The 21,518-nt window shown below is 40.7% G+C and overlaps 1 protein-coding gene across 4 annotated transcripts in view; it reads left to right on the plus strand.

Annotated features, from left to right (window-relative positions):
* Positions 1–21,518, plus strand: part of LOC140201322 (echinoderm microtubule-associated protein-like 6) — a 378,640-nt gene that overhangs the window by 227,470 nt on the left and 129,652 nt on the right. For all 4 annotated transcript variants that reach the window (XM_072265210.1, XM_072265207.1, XM_072265209.1 and 1 more), the window contains exons 15-17: positions 1,053–1,158; positions 16,501–16,594; positions 16,730–16,830. In XM_072265210.1, the coding sequence (XP_072121311.1) occupies positions 1,053–1,158; positions 16,501–16,594; positions 16,730–16,830 (301 nt within the window). The remainder of the gene's footprint in view (positions 1–1,052; positions 1,159–16,500; positions 16,595–16,729; positions 16,831–21,518) is intronic.

Genomic DNA, 21,518 nt, shown 5'->3' on the forward strand with positions numbered 1-21,518 from the left:
CACTGGGAGATCCTGCTTTCTCTGGCGGACAGAGCGTAGATATTCAGCAAAGCGGTCTCCTAGTCTGCGTGGGGTCTCGCCAATATATAAAAGACCACATCGGGAGCACCGGATGCAGTATATCACCCCAGTCAACTCACAGGTGAAGTGTGTCCGCCAGAGAAAGCAGGATCTCCCAGTGGCCACACAGTTTAATTCCACATCTCATTCCCATTCTGACATGCCTATCCACGGCCTCCTCTACTGTAAAAATGAAGCCACACTCAAGTTGGAGGAACAACACCTTATATTCCGTCTGGGTAGCCTCCAACCTGATGGCATGAACATCGACTTCTCTAACTTCTGCTAAGGCCCCACCTCCCCCTCGTACCCCATCTGTTACTTATTTTTATGCACACATTCTTTCTCTCACTCTCCTTTTTCTCCCTCTGTCCCTCTGAATATACCTCTTGCCCGTCCTCTGGGTTCCCCCCCCCTGTCTTTCTTCCCGGACCTCCTGTCCCATGATCCTCTCGTATCCCCTTTTGCCTATCACTTGTCCAGCTCTTGGCTCCATCCCTCCCCCTCCTGTCTTCTCCCATCATTTTGGATCTCCCCCTCCCCCTCCAACTTTCAAATCCCTTACTCACTCTTCCTTCAGTTAGTCCTGACGAAGGGTCTCGGCCTGAAACGTCGACTGCACCTCTTCCTACAGATGCTGCCTGGCCTGCTGCGTTCACCAGCAACTTTGATGTGTGTTCCTACAAAGTTAGTGCAGTTTTAATCCTGTTGTCTTGTTTGGAAAAAAGAATCAAAAATCAAAGGGATCTTGGAAAACTGCCTGTTTTTTTGTATCTCAGCATAGTAGATTAAAGAGCAGTATATAGATTAGGACCCAATCGTTGAAGATGATGGTTTGCTCAGAAAAACTAAAAGTGGAAATTTTGAATATTTTGATTTCAAAAGTTGTCATTTTTTAACTTGAATACATTTGATGTAATTTGTATATTATAATGTGTCGGTATTTAAGTAACCAATGTGAAATTAATGTTAAAATTACCAATTTTTGTTAGGTTGGACGGGATCCATCGATACATGTTTGGGATACTCAGACACTTAAATGTCTATCACTGCTTAAAGGACAGCACCAGAGAGGAGTATGTGCACTTGATTTTTCATGTAAGTTGCCAGTTAACTATTTGTTACAAATATTACTAATGCTTAAAAATAATTCTTATTATTAGACTTCAGAGGATCAAAATAAAATTGAAACACCTCATTCAGCAAAATGATTTGTTCCTCTCTACATGCCTCTTCAAGCAAAGTACAATTTCCTTTACAACAAATATGCTTGTAGCACTTTGGAACCCATTTTAAACAGAACTAATGGCATTTAGCTTGTGCTTGGACTGTAGGTTATACTGGCTCAAGGGAAAGAAAACAGGAGTAGAAACTTGTTAATTAACGGGCAGGAATTAACACATAGTTTCCATTAGTAAGCAGATCCCCTATCCCAGCTGCTTCCTTATAGTCCTTAAACCTGCAAACTAAGCTCCTTTGTATAAGAAAATCACTTACTGTATAACAATGACTGCACTTTAAAATAAGTTAAAAAAATTATTTGGCACTTTCTGAAGTTGTGAAAAGAGCTATATAAATTCAGTTACTTTCTTTCATGCAAGTACCACCTTCTGTAATGCAGAAGAAGGTCACTTTGCCCATGAAGTCTGTAGCAGCCTTTTCAATAAGTCTCATTTGTAAAAATATAATAAATATAATGGGTACTCATGCCTGATTCTCTATACAGTAAGATTAAGGTTGATGCCTTACTCTTTCTTCAAATCCCTGCAATTTTGTTTTCCTTCAAGGAGTCATCCATTTCCCTTTTTAAAGTCTATTGGTTCTGTATCCACAATCTATCAGACGTACTGTGGCTTCAGCATCAGAAGACGGTACCTATTCATTTTATACCTATTTTGGCTTTTTAAAATCTTTTTCAAATCTGTACTTTCTCTGTTGTAAACAACCTTAATCTTACTTAGTCCAACCACATAACTGCATTCCCTCATTCCTGGAACAATTTTAATACGTCTCTTGTATACCCTCTTCAAAGTATCCTATCCAAAATATAGTGCCCTACTGTGGATATACAGTAATGGTAGAGAAGGGTGGTGGAACGGATTTTAACCTCTAAAAATGACTTTGGAAAGTGAGTTAAGTTTACAAGAGCATCAGCAAGTCTATTTAAAATTCCTGAGCTGCAATATCTTACAACCCTAACAAGTTTATCTAGCTGATTGAGAAACTCTCATGTCAGCTACGTTGCCAACTTAAATGTTCGTAGGATATTAAAGATTGAATGCAGATTTTAAATTCAGTTCCAGATTTATGGCTTTCCAGGGCTGTGAAACTTCTCAGTGAAACTATGGTTAAAAACAGAACTAAATTCGAGAAATGATATTCTAATCTGACAAGTATCACTTGTCACATCCATTGTTCACTGTGACTCTGAATGAGGTCTTTGTCATAGCAGGTGCAATGGTTATTGAAACCTTTTTCAAAGTTTGCTTGTTTCAATGTTAATTTTACCAATGTTGTTCCATTTCAAAACTGTGGCTTCTGCATTTCATAAGGTGCAAAGTAGTAGATAACTGCACAAAAATGGCTCAATATTTTGAGTAATATTGACTATGAACAAAGTATTTTGGTTAACAAATGGAAGGAAAGGAAAAGCAATGGCCATGTTCAGATCGGCAGACTAAAATTGTTGGAATGCTATGGAGCTACGGCCATTTATGATCGATTTAAGTTAAGGGTCTGAGTATGTAGTATCAAATTCTGCTGATGATTTAAGATGAAGGAAACTGTGTAAAGAACTTGGGAGTCTGCAAAGGGATTGATTGTACACTGGGCCGGGGAATAAAATAAGGATACATGGGAGATAATCAACTTTGGTAGGAAGAATTAAAGTTTTGGTGCTTAGAGATCTTGACTTTCTTGTGCAGGGAACACAAAGTCAGCATGTATGTACAGCAAGTAATTAGGAAGACTAATGTAATGTTCAAAGGAATGAAAATCTGATACAAGTACAGAAGACTCCAATCAGTCCACTTTTGGAGTACTGCATACAGCTTTGGTCTCCTTCAGTATGGATTTACTTGACTTTGGGACAATGACAGAGGTTTATCTAAGTAGGGATTATCTTATAAGGAAAGAGTGGGCATGTTAGACTTATACTCTACAGCATAGGAGATTGAGAACTGTTTGTGTTGAAATGTGCAAAGACTTTGCTGAAAGGATGTTACTTTTGGTAGGAGAGTATTGAATTGGGTATGATCTTAGACTAGGGGCTCGCCTTCAGACAATGAGGCAAGGCTAAGATGATACATTTAAAATGAGGAATTTATTTTTGAATCTTTGGAATTTCTCCAGGATGAAAGACCTGGAGGCCGAGAGTCCGAGAACAAATATTATCTTAGTGAATGGTGCAGCAGGCATAGGGGCTACTTGGCCTGATTTTTCTCTTTTGTATTTCTTCACCCATTTCTTTGGCATTAGTTCTCAGTCTTCTATAAATGTTTATCCTCCTTCATTTGAAGTCTTGTATCTGTTGAACTTATCAGAGAACCCATCTTTCTGTTCCTGTAGTTGAGGGGTTCTCAGTTGATGTCCCCTGTTTTTTTAATAGGCTGTGAGGACAGTCAAGATACAGGGCATTTTGTGTAATTCTGATTGAAAGAAGTGCAATGGTTGACTAGGGGAAATTCTCTGTTTAAAACTGTCTGTGTCCTGTATTGCGATGATCCTCACATCGATTTGCACAGAGTTGCTGAGGACTTCATTCCAACTCATTTGAGTGCTAAACAGTCAAGGCGAAGATGGCATATAAAAAGTGCCAGAAATACTCAGCAAGGCTAGCAGCATTTGAGGAGAGAGTTAATTTCATCTCCTGAGTACGTCCAACACTTGTATTTTTTATTTTAATTTTCCAGCACCTATAGTTTTTGTCTTTAGAATAAATGATGTGTGTCTGCATGTATGGTATCAATTGCACTTTTAATGTTACATACGGTTGGCAATACTTTCCATAAATGAAGTTATTGTTGCTAAAATCTGTGACATTATTCAGGGTGAAGAATACACTGAGCAGTGGGACACTTGCTAATGCTTCACAAATTATTGCTGCTGCACTGGAAGCATGCTGTTGGGCAGAGGCCTCCCAAGATGTAGCATCTGCCACCAGCTGAGCAGAGCTTTGTGTATTTCTAACTTCTTAAGCAGATTTCCCTGTTCTCTTATTCATATGTTGTGTGCAAAACCACATGAAAAAACAACTATCTCTCTTGTTACATCTGTCAACATGAGTATCTGCCTTGTTGGATCTGAGGCGTGTCTCGTGTGTCACTGTATCTTCGGAGAGTAATCTTCCCTCACGAGGAGATTTTATTATCCTCCTGTTAATTTATTATAGATAAGATTTTTAAAAAATATATAGGAGATTAATGGGAAATAGTAGAGATTTAAAATTAAGATAGTTGAAAATGTTTCATGATACACCTGATCAGGTTTGCACTCGCCACTAATACCCAGATCTCATGGTAGTGTTGTTGCAATGTAGCTGAATGAAATGGTTTCTAGTGCCAGGTGATACAGAGTCTCTTATCTTCCTGTTTCTGAGGATTATGCATTGAATTATACACAGGACTCCCTTCCCAACATATGTTTGGTAGTTAATGACTGGAGTATGACTTCAAATTTTGTCTTTCTGGTGAATGAAGAGACCTATGAGTAACATTATTTCTTGTACAGGTGAAGAAGAAATGGATGAAGAATATCTGTTAATATTGATCATGAAATCAATACGAGCCATTAAGAAAAGGCAATGTTTTTTGTGGCTGGATAGATGAGAATGTAAGGCACTGTTTATACTGAGAGACAGGATATTTGTAAAGTAAGTAGGTGTAAGGTGTAATGTCTTGGAGCTGAGTTACAAAGTTGGATTAATATTTATTTCAGGGAACAGTGAATGCTCACTGTATCTCTTTCCTGATCAAATTGCCCAATTCCTCTACTACCCCACTACCTACCACTCTATGTTAAAACAAAACTCTCCCCTTTGTTTGTCTGTAAACTCCGCCCCCCACCTGACCTTAAAAGCCTGTCCTCTGGTGTTTGACATTTCTGTCTTAGGGAAAAGGTTCTGACTATCTACATGATCTGTTCTTGTAATTTAAAAATCCTCTACTGGATCTCCAACATTTTCAGGCTCTTATGCTCTAGGGAGAACAACCCAAATTGGTCTAATGTTTCCTTATAACTCGTACCCTTTAATCCAAGCAGCATCCTGGTAAACTTCCTCTGCACTCTCTTCACAGTCTCTACACCCATTCTATAATGGGATGGCCAGAACTGCATGCAGTACCCCAAGTGTGGCCTGAGTAATGTTTTATATAGCTGTGACATAGCTTCCTTATTCAACAACTCTACCAATTAGGGCAAGCATGCCTTATGCCTTACCCACCTTGTGTTGCCACTTTTAGTTAACTATAGACTTAGACCCAAGGCCCCTCTGTATTTCAGTGCAATCAAGGGACATATGATTAACCTTATAATTCCTCCTCTCATTTGACCTCACACTTGCCCAGGTTAAACTCCATCTGCCATTCTCTGTCCATGTTCATAACCGATTTATATCTCACTGAACACAACTCCACCAATCTTGGTATCATCTACAAACTTGCTACTCCACCCATCTACATTTTCATCCAAATCATTTATGTGTATCACAACAACAGATGTCCCACCACCAATCTTTCCTAAGCACCAATGTCACAGATCTCCATTCAGAGTAACAGTCTTCCACCCTTGTCGATTGCAAATCCAAACTTGCAATTCACCTTGGATTCCATGCATCTTTATCTTCTGAATAAACTTAACACGAGAAAGTCTTTATAGATAATGTCCACTGTTTACCTTCATCAAGGACCCTTGTCATTTCCTCAAAGAACTAATCAGATTTGTAAGGCATGACTTGTCCTGCACAAAGCCATGCTGACTGTCCTAGGCAGGTCACACCTTCCCAAATGCAGTAAGCACTTCCCTGCCACTGACATGAAACTCACTGGCTGATAGGTATACAGATTCATCCTACTTGAACAAAGGCAGAATATTTGCTATTCTCCAGCCCTCCAGAAACATGCCTATTGCCATGAAGGGTACAAAGATTTTTGACAAAGATCGTCACTTGCTTCTGTCAACATTTTGGGATAAATGCATCAGGCCTAGTATATTTATCCATGCTAATGACTCTCAAAGAAAGTTCCTTGTTCTCAGAATATCGCAGCATATTAGCATGACCCACCTTGTCTTCACTATCCTCCAAATCCTTATTTATAACTCATTTAGCACCTCAGCTACTTGCTCTGACTCCAACCACAAATTCCCTCTGTCCTTGAGTGGACCAACCCTCTCCTTAATTATCCTCTTTTTCTCAATGTAAGTATAAAATTATAAAAGATACCAATATGGACCCTGACCTCTGGCTGCTTACCATCCCTTCTCTGAACGTGTTGTACCCATTGCTAGACTTCATTGATCCAGCCACTAAGGAAACAACGCATCACTCTGGAGTCTCGACTGTAGCCACAAAAATTACCGTCAGCGCCCCTTGCTACCAAGTCTCCTAACAATAATGCCCACCTTACCTTTCTATGTCTGAGCTGACATGGCAACACTAACCCAGCTACTGCTGGTCTTTGAAAGGTCATACCCCCTACAGTTTTCAAATGGGTATACCTACTAGTAAGAGGAACCCTGCACTTATCTGCCTACTCCTCTTAGTTCTCCTGGTCATCACCCTTACATCTGTAGCCTGCAACTTAGGTGTGACTATCTCACTAAAACACTCATTTATGATGTCCTCAGCATCTCAGACGATCCAACTGCATCTCCAGTTTCTTGATCCGGTCTGTCAAGAGATGTGCCTGGGTGCATTTCTCACACCTACTTCTCACACCTTGCTTACTTCTCCCTACATGCACATGGGACAATGCAGGCTTCTTTCTTCTTTTAGTAGGGTCTATCAATTCTTTGACCAGCCTTCCAGTGCCCAGAACAATAAATCTGGGGAGCTTTATTTGTCTGTTGTTCATTTTGCTCCTTTGTAATACAAGCAACACTACCAGAATCCATGAATTATAAAGTTTGCAATATGCTTTTAAATGTCCACATAAGCTCATTTGGAAACTCAAATTGAATATGCTAATATGTGGGAAGCGCAGTGGTACGGCTAGAAGAGATGCTGATAGAGGTATGTAAAGCACAGCACCAGAGTCACTGGTTCAATCCTAACCTCAGGTCATGTTAAAGTGGAGTTTGCACATTTTCCCTGTGACTGCATAGGTTTCCTCCAAGTGCTCAAGTGTCCTCCAGCGTCCTCCAGCATCTCAAAGTCATGTTCAAGTTCAAATTTATGTCATTCAACCACGTTCATATATACCGCCAAACAAAACAACGTTCCTTTGGACCAAGTTGCACAACACAGTACATATAATTCACACACAACACAAAAAGTAATATTACCTCAAATAAATTAACAAATAATATGATGCAATAACACAAGTTAAGAATAAATGCTATTGGCACTTCAAATGAGATGAAACCTGGGTGATGGCAGAGAATTCAGTAGCCTTACGGCCTAGGGGAAGAAACTGTTTCCCATCCTAACAGTCCTTGTTGTATGTTACGGTTTCCCCTGCCTGATATTAGGGGATCAAAAGGATTCTTGGATAGATGGGAAGTATTATTGACAATGCTAAGGCTCCTGTGTGTGCAGCGCTTCTGACAAATATCTTGGATGAGTGGAATAAAGACCCTGATGATTCTCTCAGCAGTCCTCGCACTCCTTTGTAGGGTGAGTAGGGTAATTTGCCACAGTAAATTGCCCCTAGTGTGTAGATGAGTGGCGGAATCTTGGAGGAAATTGATGAGAATGCGAGGAGAATTAAAAACTGGGATTACTGCGGGATTATGCAAATAGATTGTTGATCATTGGTGTGGGTTGATGGGCCTGTTTCCATACTGTATTGTTCTGTAATTCCATGACTGTGTTAAATCTGCAACTATTTGCCATTTTCAGCACAGTACTTCAGGTGTGTCAGAATTTATGTTTTGTTTACCACTACCTGTAAAACTCAGGCTCCTGAAATGCACTTGTGATAAAATAAAAATGTTTAGGTTAACCTGTTCTTGCAATCCCTACAAAATTTTGCAATTTAGCTCTTTTTTTATATACTTTTAGTCACCATGAGGTCTGGTTGTCATTAACCAGCCAGTATGTAATATCCATCCTTAATAGGACTTAAAAAGGTGGACATGAGGCAAGTTATTGGAAAAGATTCTTAGAAATAGAATTTACGACCATTTAGAGAAGCATAGTCTGAATAGGGATAGTCAGCATAGTTTTGAAGGGATAGATCATACCTCAGGAGCCTGACTGAATTCTTTCGAGGATATGATAAAGCACATTGATGACGTGGTGTATATGGATTTTAGTATGGCATTTCATGAGGTTCCCATTGTAGACTCATTCAGAAAGTCAGGAAGCATGGGATCCAGGGAAAATCGGTTGTCTGACTTCAGAATTGGCTTGCATATAGAAGGCAGAGGGTGGTTGTAGATGGAGCATATTCTGAATGGAGGCTGATGTCCACTGGTGTTCTGTGGATTTTGTTCTGGTACTCCTGCTTTTTGTGATTTTTATCAATGACTTGGATGAGGATATGGATTAGTAAATTTGCAGGTGACATGAAGGTTGGTGGAGTTGTGGATAGTGAAGAAGGTTGTTGTAGGTTAACATGGGATATTGACAGGATATAGAGCTGCATTGAGATGTGGCAGATGGTGTTCAACCCAGAGAAGTGTGAAGTTAGTCACTTTGGAACATCAAATTTGAAAGCAGGATTCTTAGTAGTGAGGAGAAACAGAGGCATCTTGGGGTCTCCGTCTATAGAATTCTCAAAATTGCCATGCAAATTGATAGGTTTGGTAAGAAGATGTATGGTTTGTTGACCTTCATTAGTCAGATGAATAAATTTAAGAGCCGGGAGGTGATGTTGCAGCTCTATAAAGCCCTGGTTAGCCAACACTTAAAAATATTATTTTCTGTTCTGGTCATCTCATTATGGGAAGGGTGTGGAGCCTTCAGCAAGGGTGCAGAGGAGATCTACCAGGGTGTGGAGCCTTCAGCACAGGTACAGAGTAGATCTACCAGGGTGTGGAACTTTCAGCGAGGGTGCAGAGGAGATCTACCAGGGTGTGGAGTCTTCAGCGAGGGTGCAGAGGAGATCTACCAGGGTGTGGAGCCTTCAGCGAGGGTGCAGAGTAGATCTACCAGGATGTGGAACTTTCAGCGAGGGTGCAGAGGAGATCTACCAGGGTGTGGAGCCTTCAGCAAGGGTGCAGAGGAGATCTACCAGGGTGTGGAACCTTCAGCGAGGGTGCAGAGGAGATCTACCAGGGTGTGGAACTTTCAGCGAGGGTGCAGAGGAGATCTACCAGGGTGTGGAGCCTTCAGCAAGGGTGCAGAGGAGATCTACCAGGGTGTGGAACCTTCAGCGAGGGTGCAGAGGAGATCTACCAGGGTGTGGAACTTTCAGCGAGGGTGCAGAGGAGATCTACCAGGGTGTGGAACCTTCAGCATAGGTACAGAGTAGATCTACCAGGGTGTGGAACTTTCGGTGAGGGTGCAGAGGAGATCTACCAGGGTGTGGAGCCTTCAGCACAGGTTCAGAGTAGATCTACCAGGGTGTGGAACTTTCAGCGAGGGTGCAGAGGAGATCTACCAGGGTGTGGAGCCTTCAGTGAGGGTGCAGAGTAGATCTACCAGGGTGTGGAGCCTTCAGCGAGGGTGCAGAGGAGATCTACCAGGGTGTGGAACTTTCAGCGAGGGTGCAGAGGAGATCTACCAGGGTGTGGAGCCTTCAGCAAGGGTGCAGAGGAGATCTACCAGGTTGTGGAACCTTCAGCGAGGGTGCAGAGGAGATCTACCAGGGTGTGGAGCCTTCAGCGAGGGTGCAGAGTAGATCTACCAGGATGTGGAACTTTCAGCGAGGGTGCAGAGGAGATCTACCAGGGTGTGGAGCCTTCAGCAAGGGTGCAGAGGAGATCTACCAGGGTGTGGAACCTTCAGCGAGGGTGCAGAGGAGATCTACCAGGGTGTGGAACTTTCAGCGAGGGTGCAGAGGAGATCTACCAGGGTGTGGAACCTTCAGCATAGGTACAGAGTAGATCTACCAGGGTGTGGAACTTTCGGTGAGGGTGCAGAGGAGATCTACCAGGGTATGGAACCTTCAGCATAGGTACAGAGTAGATCTACCAGGGTGTGGAGCCTTCAGCGAGGGTGCAGAGGAGATCTACCAGGGTGTGGAGCCTTCAGCACAGGTTCAGAGTAGATCTACCAGGGTGTGGAACTTTCAGTGAGGGTGCAGAGTAGATCTACCAGGGTGTGGAGCCTTCAGCGAGGGTGCAGAGGAGATCTACCAGGTTGTGGAACCTTCAGCGAGGGTGCAGAGGAGATCTACCAGGGTGTGGAACTTTCAGCGAGGGTGCAGAGGAGATCTACCAGGGTGTGGAACCTTCAGCATAGGTACAGAGTAGATCTACCAGGGTGTGGAACTTTCAGCGAGGGTGCAGAGGAGATCTGCCAGAGTGTGGAACCTTCAGCATAGGTACACAGTAGATCTACCAGGGTGTGGAGCCTTCAGCGAGGGCGCAGAGGAGATCTACCAGGGTGTGGAGCCTTCAGCACAGGTACAGAGTAGATCTACCAGGTGTGGAGCCTTCAGCAAGGGTACAGAGGAGATCTACCAGGATGTGGAACTTTCAGCGAGGATGCAGAGGAGATCTACTACGGTGTGGAGCCTTCAGCAAGGGTGCAGAGGAGATCTACCAGGGTGTGGAGCCTTCAGCACAGGTACAGAGTAGATCTACCAGGTGTGGAGCCTTCAGCAAGGGTGCAGAGGAGATCTACCAGGATGTGGAACTTTCAGCGAGGGTGCAGAGGAGATCTACTACAGTGTGGAGCCTTCAGCAAGGGTGCAGAGGAGATCTACCAGAGTGTGGAGCCTTCAGCAAGGGTGCAGAGGAGATCTACCAGGATGTGGAACTTTCAGCGAGGGTGCAGAGGAGATCTACCAGGGTGTGGAGCCTTCAGCGAGGGTGCAGAGGAGATCTACCAGGATGTGGAACTTTCAGCGAGGGTGCAGAGGAGATCTACCAGGATGTGGAACTTTCAGCGAGGGTGCAGAGGAGATCTACCAGGGTGTGGGTCCTTCAGCATGGGTGAAGAGGAGATCTACCAGGGTGTGGAACTTTCAGCGAGGGTGCAGAGGAGATCTACCAGGATGCTGCCTGGATTAGAGAGCATGTCTTATGAAGATAGGTTGAGTGAGCTAGGGCTTTTCTCTTTGGAATGAAGGAGGGTGAGGGGTGGCTTGATAAGATGATAAAGGCAGAGATCAAGTGGATAGCCAGAGACATTTTACCAGGGCTGAAATAGCTAATACAAGGGAGCAATTTTTTATCTTGATTGCTGGAAAGTAAGAGGAAAGATTTTTACACTTAGAGTGCTGGGTGCATGGAATGCACTGCCAGGGATAGTGGTGGAGGCAAATATAGTAAGGCAGTTAAGAAACTCTTAAATAGGCACATGGGTGGGGGAAAAAAGGGAGGGCAATGTAGGAGGAGACAATTAAATTAATCCTAGAGTAAGTTAAAAAGTTAGCACAATATTGTGGGCTGAAGGAGTTGTAGTATTTAATGTTCTGTATTGTGTTCTTGAATGGATGCAGTTTTTGTGATGAAGGTATGACTTCATTGTTGTTACGTAAGGAATTTTAGGATATTGATACAGTACTGAATGAACAGAGTTATATTTCTTATTCAAAATAGTGAATAGCTTGAAAGTAAACTTACAGTTGATGGCAACACACTTAAAAGTTGCTGGTGAACGCAGCAGGCCAGGCAGCATCTCCAGGAAGAGGTACAGTCGACGTTTCAGGCCGAGACCTTTCGTCAGGACTAACTGAAAGAAGAGATAGTAAGAGATTTGAAAGTGATGGCATTCACATTTGTTTGGTGTACTTGTCCTCCTCAGTGGGCAGTCCTGATGAAGGGTCAAGGCCCAGAACGTCAACTGTTTATTCATTTACATAGATGCTGCTTGACCTGCATTTTGTGTGTGTTGCTTTGGATTTCCAGTATCTGCAGAATCTCTTGTTAAGTGGGAGAGGATATGGGTTTGGAAAGAGCACTGTCAAAAAGGTTTTGAGTTGGAATATATTGTGCCTGTGGCAAAGGAGTGCATATTGTGGGTGGTAGATAAGTGGCTACTGATAATATACTGTTGATTGCATTTCCCTAAATGTAAGTGGCTTGTGTATCGCTTGAGTTACAATTCATCAGGTGCTTCAGTTTATGGATTACAGAGAGTTGGAAAGTGGTACAGATAAAGCGAGTTGTATAGCATTTGATATTCTCTGGATTTCATGTCCCGGCAGAGCAGCAATGACTGGAATTTCTGGAAGCAATTCAGAAGGCACAGGATATATACTGTACATCTCAAAGAGGAAGAAATATTCTAAAGGCAAGATGACATAACCATGACTAACAAGAGAATTCAAAACAAGCATAAAAGCCAAAGAGAGGGCATATAATGGAGCAAAAATTAGTGGGAAGTTAGAGGATTGGAAAGCTGTTTTTAAAAAAAACAACAGAAGGCCACTAATAAGTCAGTAAGAAGGCAAGATGGAATACAAAAGTAAGCCAGGTGTTGAAAAGGATACCAAAGGTTTTTTCAAATACACAAAGTATAAAAGAGAGCGAGAATGAATATCAGACACTGAAAAGCGATGCTGAAGTGGTAATGGAGGGACAAGGAAATGATGGGCAAACTGAATAAGTATTACAGTGAAAATCCAGGTGAAGTGTGTGAAGTTACCATTACTAGAGATAAGGTCTTAGGAAACTGGAAGGTTTGAAGGTAGATAAATCACCTGGACAGATGGTGTACACCCCAGGGATCTGAAAGAGGTGGCTGAAGAGATTGTGGAGCCTTTAGTAATGATCTTTCAAGAATCACTAGATTCTTGTCTGGTTCCAGAAGACTGGAAAATTGCAAATGTCTCTCCACTACTCAAGAAGGGAGAAAGGCAGAAGAAAGGAAACTATAAGCCAGTTAACAACAGGAATTCTGCAGATGCTGGAATTTCAAGCAACACACATAAAAGTTGCTGGTGAACACAGCAGGCCGGGCAGCATCTCTAGGAAGAGGTGCAGTCGACGTTTCAGGCCGAGACCCTTTGTCAGGACTAACTGAAGGAAGAGTGAGTAAGGAATTTGAAAGTTGGAGGGGGAGGGGGAGATCCAAAATAATAGGAGAAGACAGGAGGGGGAGGGATGGAGCCAAGAGCTGGACAGGTGATAGGCAAAAGGGATACGAGAGGATCATGGGACAGGAGGTCCGGGAAGAAAGACAAGGGGGGGGGGGACCCAGAGAATGGGCAAGGGGTATATTCAGAGGGACAGAGGGAGAAAAAGGAGAGTGAGAGAAAGAATGTGTGTATAAAAATAAGTAACAGATGAGGTACGAGGGGGAGGTGGGGCATTAGCGGAAGTTAGAGAAGTCGATGTTCATGCCATCAGGTTGGAGGCTACCCAGATGGAATATAAGGTGTTGTTCCTCCAACCTGAGTGTGGCTTCATCTTTACAGTAGAGGAGGCCATGGATAGACATGTCAGAATGGGAATGGGATGTGGAATTAAAATGTGTGGCCACTGGGAGATCCTGCTTTCTCTGGCGGACAGAGCGTAGGTGTTCAGCAAAGCGGTCTCCCAGTCTGCGTGGGGTCTCGCCAATATATAAAAGGCCACATCGGGAACACCGGATGCAGTATATCACCCCCGTCGGCTCACGGGTGAAGTATTGCCTCAGCTGGAAGGACTGTTTGGGGCCCTGAATGGTGGTAAGGGAGGAAGTGTAAGGGCATGTTTAGCACTTGTTATGCTTACACGGATAAGTGCCAGGAGGGAGATCAGTGGGGAGGGATGGGGGGGACGAATGGACAAGGGAGTCGCGTAGGGAGCGATCCCTGCGGAATGCAGAGCTTTTCATTCTAGGACGAGGGAGATGTCTTCCTTTTTTAAAGAAAGGGGCTTCCCTTGCTCCACTATCAACTCTGCTCTTAAATGCATCTCCCCCATTTCACGTACATCTGCTCTCACTCCATCCTCCCGCCACCCCACTAGGAATAGGGTTCCCCTGGTCCTCACCTACCACCCCATCAGCCTCCGGGTCCAACATATTATTCTCCGTAACTTCCGCCACCTCCAACGGGATCCCACCACTAAGCACCTCTTTCCTTCTCCCCCTCTCTCTGCATTCCGCAACCTGATGGCATGAACATCGACTTCTCTAACTTCCGCTAATGCCCCACCTCCCCCTCGTACCCCATCTGTTACTTATTTTTATACACACATTCTTTCTCTCACTCTCCTTTTTCTCCCTCTGTCCCTCTGAATATACCCCTTGCCCATCCTCTGGGTCCCCCCCGCCCTCCTTGTCTTTCTTCCCGGACCTCCTGTCCCATGATCCTCTCGTATCCCTTTTGCCTATCACCTGTCCAGCTCTTGGCTCCATCCCTCCCCCTCCTGTCTTCTCCTATTATTTTGGATCTCCCCCTCCCCCTCCAACTTTCAAATCCCTTACTCACTCTTCCTTCAGTTAGTCCTGACGAAGGGTCTCGGCCTGAAACGTCGACTGTACCTCTTCCTAGAGATGCTGCCTGGCCTGCTGCGTTCACCAGCAACTTTTATGTGTGTTGCTTATAAGCCAGTTAGTCTAGTCTCAGTGGTTGGGAAGATACTAGAGTCAATTAATAATAAGCAGAATAGACAAAGGAGAATCAGTTGAAGTCTTGTACTTGGATTTTCAGAAGGTCCTTGACAAGGTGCCACACATGAGGCTGCTTAACCAGCTATGAGCACATGGTATTACAGGAAAGATTCTAGCATGGATAAAACAGTGGCTCATTGGCAGGAGGCAAAGAATGGGAATAAAGGAAGCCTTTTCTGGTTGGCTGTTGGTGACCAGTGATGTTCCACAGTGGTCTATGTTGAGACCAATTCCTTTTGCCTTAATAGTCAGTGATTTGGATGATGGAATTGATGGCTTTATTGCTAAGTTTGCAGATGATATGAAGATAGTTGGAGGGGCAAGTAGGTTTGAGGAAGTAGAGAGGCTACAGAAGGACTTGGATTCAGAGAATGGCAAAGAAATGGCATATGGAATACAATGTCGCGAAGTATATTGTCATGCACTTTGGTAGAAGAAATGAAAGGGTAGACTATTTTCTAAATGGAGAGAAAATATTAAAAAAACTGAGGCACAAAGGGACTTGGGGGTCCTTGTACAGGATTCCCTAAAAGGTTCGTTTGTAGGTTGAATCTACAGTAAGGAAGGCAAGTGCAATGTTAGCATTCATTGCAAGAGGTCTAGAATATAAAAGCAAGGATGTAATTTTGAGACTTTATAAAGCACTGGTGAAGTTTGACAGCGTGTTGTGAGCAGTCTTTAGTCCCTTGTCTTAGAAAGGATGTGCTGAAACTGGAAAGGATTCAAAGGAGGTTTGCAAAACTGATTCCTAAATTGAATTGCTTGTCATATGAAGTGTGTTTGATGGCTCTGGGTCTGTATTCACTAGAATTCAGAAGAATGAGGGGTGACATTATTGAAACCTCGAGAATGGTGATAGAGTGGATGTGGAGAAGATGTTTCCTATGGTGGGAGAGTCTAAGACCAGAGGACACAGCCTAAGAATAGAGGACATCCTTTTCGAATGGAGATTAGGAAGAATTTCTTTCGTCAAGGAGTGGTGAATCTGGAATTCTTTGCCACAAGCAGCAGTGGAGGCCAAGTCTTTATGTATATTTAAGGTAGAGGTTGATAGATTCTTGGTCAAAGCATGAAGGGAAATGGTAAGAAGGCAGGAAATTGGGGTTGAGAGGAAAATTGGATCGGCCATGATAAAATGGCAGAGCAGATCGATGGGCCAATTAGCCTAATTCTGCTCCTATATCAAAAAAATATTCATGTGGCTGGCCTAGTAAAATTTTTGGCTTACATTGATACCCAGAATCTTGATGGTTGGCAAAATGATGACACTAAATGTCAAAAGGAAACATCTTGTTTTGTGCTACTTACAAATTACGAAGATATGTGTTTACCATCCATTACCTAATCATTATTTACATTGTTTTCCTGCGTTATCATTCAGAATTCATATGCACATGATAACCATATCGCTTTGTACCAGGTCATTGTGACTTTTTTTAAAAGAAGTATGATCTAAAACAGTGTTTCTTGCATAACTATGCCCTTTTAATGAAAGTATAACATGGTAACCAAAACAATTTTCTGTTTCGGAAGTACAAAACAGATCACTTTGATTTCCATTCACTTTGCAGCTGATGGAAAAAGTTTGGTATCTATTGGTTTGGATGACAACCATACTATCGTTGTATGGGACTGGAAAAGGGGAGAAAGACTAGCAACATCAAGGTTAGCATTTTGTATTCTTTATCTCAACTTATAACAATAAAGTTTTACAAATGATTTCGTTCAGTGAATCAGTTTTATACAGCTGGTGCGTGTTAAAAATTCCGTTTTTTAAAAAAAAATGTTTCTTTTCCTTAGGGGACATAAAGACAAGATATTTGTGGTGAAGTGCAATCCGCAGCATGTTGACAAGCTTGTTACTGTTGGGATAAAACATATAAAATTCTGGCAGCATGCAGGTATCCTTCATTGAGTTACATTGCAGAATTGAATAAGATAGTGCAGGTTGGTACCTCTTATCCGAAGTGCTTGGGGCCAGAAGTGTTTCAATTTTGAAATATATAATAACATAGATTGGGATCGCCATAATTTCCGACTCTGAGTTTATGTGCTGCCAGTTAGGAATCTTTGTCTTACACTTGTTCATCACAAATAGATACTTAACAGTAAAAATTATTACATAACATTAATTTAATGAAAATATAATGTGTACAGAGCAACAAAAGCAGCACAGCAGCACCAGGAGAATATCTGAACCAGCTGTCAAACAGCAACAAATAACAGCAGGCTTTCAGTTTCCACCTACCATGCTTTGTTTTGATTAAAGGTTACAGTACACTGTATTTGTATTTTACTTTTTTTTAGGTTTGATGTAAGGTATAAAAAACAATCAGTTTTGTAGACTTGTTCTGGTGTTAGATACTCATCAGTGATGACCTTGGCAAATACATCAATGAATTTCTCTGCTGGTTCATGATCAGCAGACGCTTTATCACCACAAATATTTTAAAATTTGATGCCGTGCCTTTTCTTAAATTTCTGCAACCAGCCTGCTGAGTATTCACAATTACCTTCAATTTTCAGTTCATCATGATAGATCTTTGCTTGTTCCATGATGAGCATACCACAAAGCGGCATATGTTCACTCTGACGCTGATGAATCCACTCTTTCAATACACTTTCGAGATCTTCAGTTTCCACTTTATGCAGTGTTTTTCTATTTTTCATTAACTTCTGTTCATTACATATGTGAGTTCACTTCTCAGAACTGTCTGTGTTGCACAGAGACCTGCACATCTCCTTCCTAGCGCCTTGTGGAATTCTTCATTTGCGACGTCACGTCAGTGTTGTATAAATTTTGAAGGTTTTTGGATTTTTGGATAAGGTGTACTCAACCTATATTAATATTTGTGCCTATAAAATGTTATTTCTGGTAGAAAAGTGTATGTACAGGTGTATGGTTAACTACTGAAAGTCAAAGAAATGATGGTAGAGCTACTCTTCCTGCTGGTAATTCAATGTGCTTTATTAATTTGTAAAATTCCCATATGCAGTTAGGCTTAATAGTCTTTTTTTTACGTTGGCAGTATTTCAAAAAATCTCAAGTCACTAAACTATGCACATGGAAATTCATAAAACGCAGAGCACATTTTAATTCTCAGGTTGTGTGAGGGGAGTTTTACTGCATCTTTCTCATGTTCAGATAGATGGAGAGAGATTGGATTTAGGTGGTTTGATTATGGTTGTTTTGAAGCTTTCCTGTTAATATTGTGGTGAGCTAAATCAATGATTATAATACCCATGTGAGGCTTTGTTCTTTAAAGCTCAAGAGTCAATTGAATTTAACAGCTGTGAAATGGTTATTTCTGAACTTGGAAAAGCAGAGGGAAGGATTAGATATTGGATCCAGCAGACAAGTGCCTTTCCTGTATACCTTTGGGGAAAAGTTTATTTCTTGATGGTTTTCACTCTCCCCTTGCTGCACATTCCTATCAATCCTCAAAATCTAGTTCAAGAAACAGGCCAACTTCTCAGTCTGGTCATATGCCAGATTGATGGTGTTCATCTGAAGCAAAACCATTTATCCTTCTCCTCTTAGATTCTGTGTGTGGAAAGAGTTCAAATGATATCCTGCTGCTGTTGGAACACTTTCATTACTTCATTTACATATAATCACACTTCAGTCACAGCTTTTTCTGAATAACATAGTATATACAGTTCTCAAATGGGAAATGTATACTGTTATTTTAAATTGCACACAAAAAAATCACCCTTTGGCATCCAACAAAATCTAAAAATATCTTTAAAAACGGTGGGAAAAATCCATTAGAATAGGCACATTTCAAACTGAAAATACAAGAATGTCAATTTCTCAATCCTTTAAGAAATGAATCCAGTAACAAGGATCATTTCTTTTTTCAGAATGAAGAAATTACATTTCATTCATGGGTTTTACTGATAGAAAAAGTTAATTCTATGAATTAAATATCCCAATCATACTTATGCTGTACAGACAAGCTTCTTTCTTTCTTTTTCAATCTTTTTTATTGAGTTTCAAATTGATAAACATAACAATCCTAATGATACAAAGAGATGGGGATTACATTAATAATGGTTAACGTATACAGACACAGACTCCGAGTAACATATTTAATTTAAACCTCCCAATCTCTTAATAACTGAACATGAAAACGATTCAAAAAAAAGTTTTTACCCCCTGCACTTAAGAAAAAAACAAAACAAAAACCGGGCTGCCATATTTTATCAGTTAAGATCATTATTTGTCATTAACTCCGCTCCTCTATACACCAACAAAAAGTTATTAAAAAGGATTCAGAAAAGGTCAAATTACATCATTTGAAAATGTTGAATAAATGGCCTCCAAGTTTCTTCAAATTTAACTGAAGGATCAGTGGTACCACTCCTAATTTTTTCCAAATTTAAACATGTTATAGTTTGGGAAATGTAGTAGAGGGATTAGAATCTTTCCACTTAACTAAAATGGATCTTCTGGCTACTAATGTAACAAATGCAATAAAACGACAAGCTGAAGGGGATAAATGACTAAAGTCTATCATTGGTAATCCAAAAATTGCAGTAATAGGATGAGGTTGTAAATCAATACGCAAAACTACTAAAATAATATCAAAAATGTCTTTCCAATATTTTTCCAAAAGGGGGCAAGACCAGAACATGTGTGTCAAGGAAGCTACTTCAGAATTACATCTGTCACAGACAGGGTTTATATGACCATAAAAACGAGCTAACTTATCCTTAGACATATGGGTCCTATGAACCACCTTAAATTGTATCAAAGCATGTCTAGCACACATTGAAGAAGTGTTAACCAGTTGGAGAATTTTCTCCCATTTCTCTATGGGTAAAGATACCTGAAGTTTTCTTTCCCATTCATTCTTAATTTTATCAGACATACCTAAATGTATTTTCATAATTAAATCATAAACAATTGCTATTAAACTATTCTGATAGGGGTTTAAACCTAAAACATTTTCTGTAATTGCTGTTTGATGTGATATTCGAAAAGTAGGTAAAATAACCTTCAAAAAGTTTCTAATCTGTAAACATCTGAAAAAATGTGATCTAGGCAAATTATATTTATTAGACAACTATTCAAAGGACATGAGACAATTATCCATGAATAAGTCACAAAACATATTATTCCCTTCATTTTCCATAAAAGAAAAGGTTGATCAGTTCTGGATGGTTGGAAGAAAAACTTGGACATAATAGGACTTGATAGGATAAATTTATTCAATCCAAAAAATTTATGAAATTGAAACCATATTCGTATTGTATGTTTAATTATTGGATTAATCGTTTGTTTATTCAGTTTAGTAAGTGCAAAGGGAAGCGAAGCCCCTAAAATAGAAGCTAATGAGAACCCCTGAACAGACTCACACTCGAGGTTCACCCATCGTGGACATTGAATTTTGTGTCCAGAACATTAGGTATCGAATATTAATTGCCCAATAATAGAATCTAAAGTTCGGCGATGTCAAACCGCCATCCTTTTTTGATTTCTTTAAATATTTCTTACTTAATCTAGGATTTTTATTCTGCCATATATATGAAGAAATTTTAGAATCAATCATATCAAAAAAGGATTTAGAGATGAAGATTGGTACTGCCTAAAATAGATGCAGAAATTTAGGTAAAATAATCATCTTAATAGCATTGATTCGACTAATCAATGATAGGGACAATGGGGACCATTTAGTAAGCAGTTGTTTAACATGATCAATTAAGGATAAAATGTTAGCCTTAAGTAGATTCTTATGCTTCTTAGTAATTTTAATACCCAACTAAGTAAAATAATCAGTAACCAGTTTAAATGGTGATCGTCTATAGATTGGAACTTGCATATTTAATGGAAAAAGCTCACTCTTATTAAGATTCAATTTATAACCAAAAAAACTACTAACCTGAGCAAGTAATAATATTACTGCAGGGATGGATTTCTCTGGATTAGAGATACATAGTAACAGGTCATCTGCATATAATGATACCTTATGCATCTCATTCCCACAAATAATGCCAAATATATTGGGTGAATCACGAAGAGCGATTGCCAAGAGTTCCAAGGCAATATCAAAAAGTAAAGGGCTTAAAGGACAGCCCTGTCTAGTACCTCGAAAAAGCCTAAAAATGGGGGATCTTTGATTATTAGTAAGCACAGAAGCCAAAAGTATAGTATATATCAATTTAATCCAAGATATGAATTTTGGGCTAAAATTAAATTTCTCAAGGATGTTAAATAAATATTCCCATTCAACTCTATCAAGCGCCTTCTCGGCATCAAGTGAAATAACATATTCTGGAGTTTTAGATGAAGAAGTATACACAATGTTCTTCAACCTCCTAACATTAGAATACGAATAACGCTTTTTACTAAATCCTGTCTGGTCGTCAGAAACAATTTGTGGCAATACATTTTCCAATCTAATTGCTAATATTTTAGAAAAAATTTTGGAGGCCACATTTAACAAGGATATAGCTCTATATGATGCACATTCAGTGGGGTCTTTATCTTTTTTAGGAATTAAAGAAATAGATGTTTCATAAAAAGATTCAGACAAGCTTTACAAGCATGATTTACATGTTTGTTTTCCACCAAAATACTGTTGAA

Source organism: Mobula birostris, chromosome 8, assembly GCF_030028105.1.
Source record: "Mobula birostris isolate sMobBir1 chromosome 8, sMobBir1.hap1, whole genome shotgun sequence".
Classification (NCBI taxonomy): Eukaryota; Metazoa; Chordata; class Chondrichthyes; order Myliobatiformes; family Myliobatidae; genus Mobula; species Mobula birostris.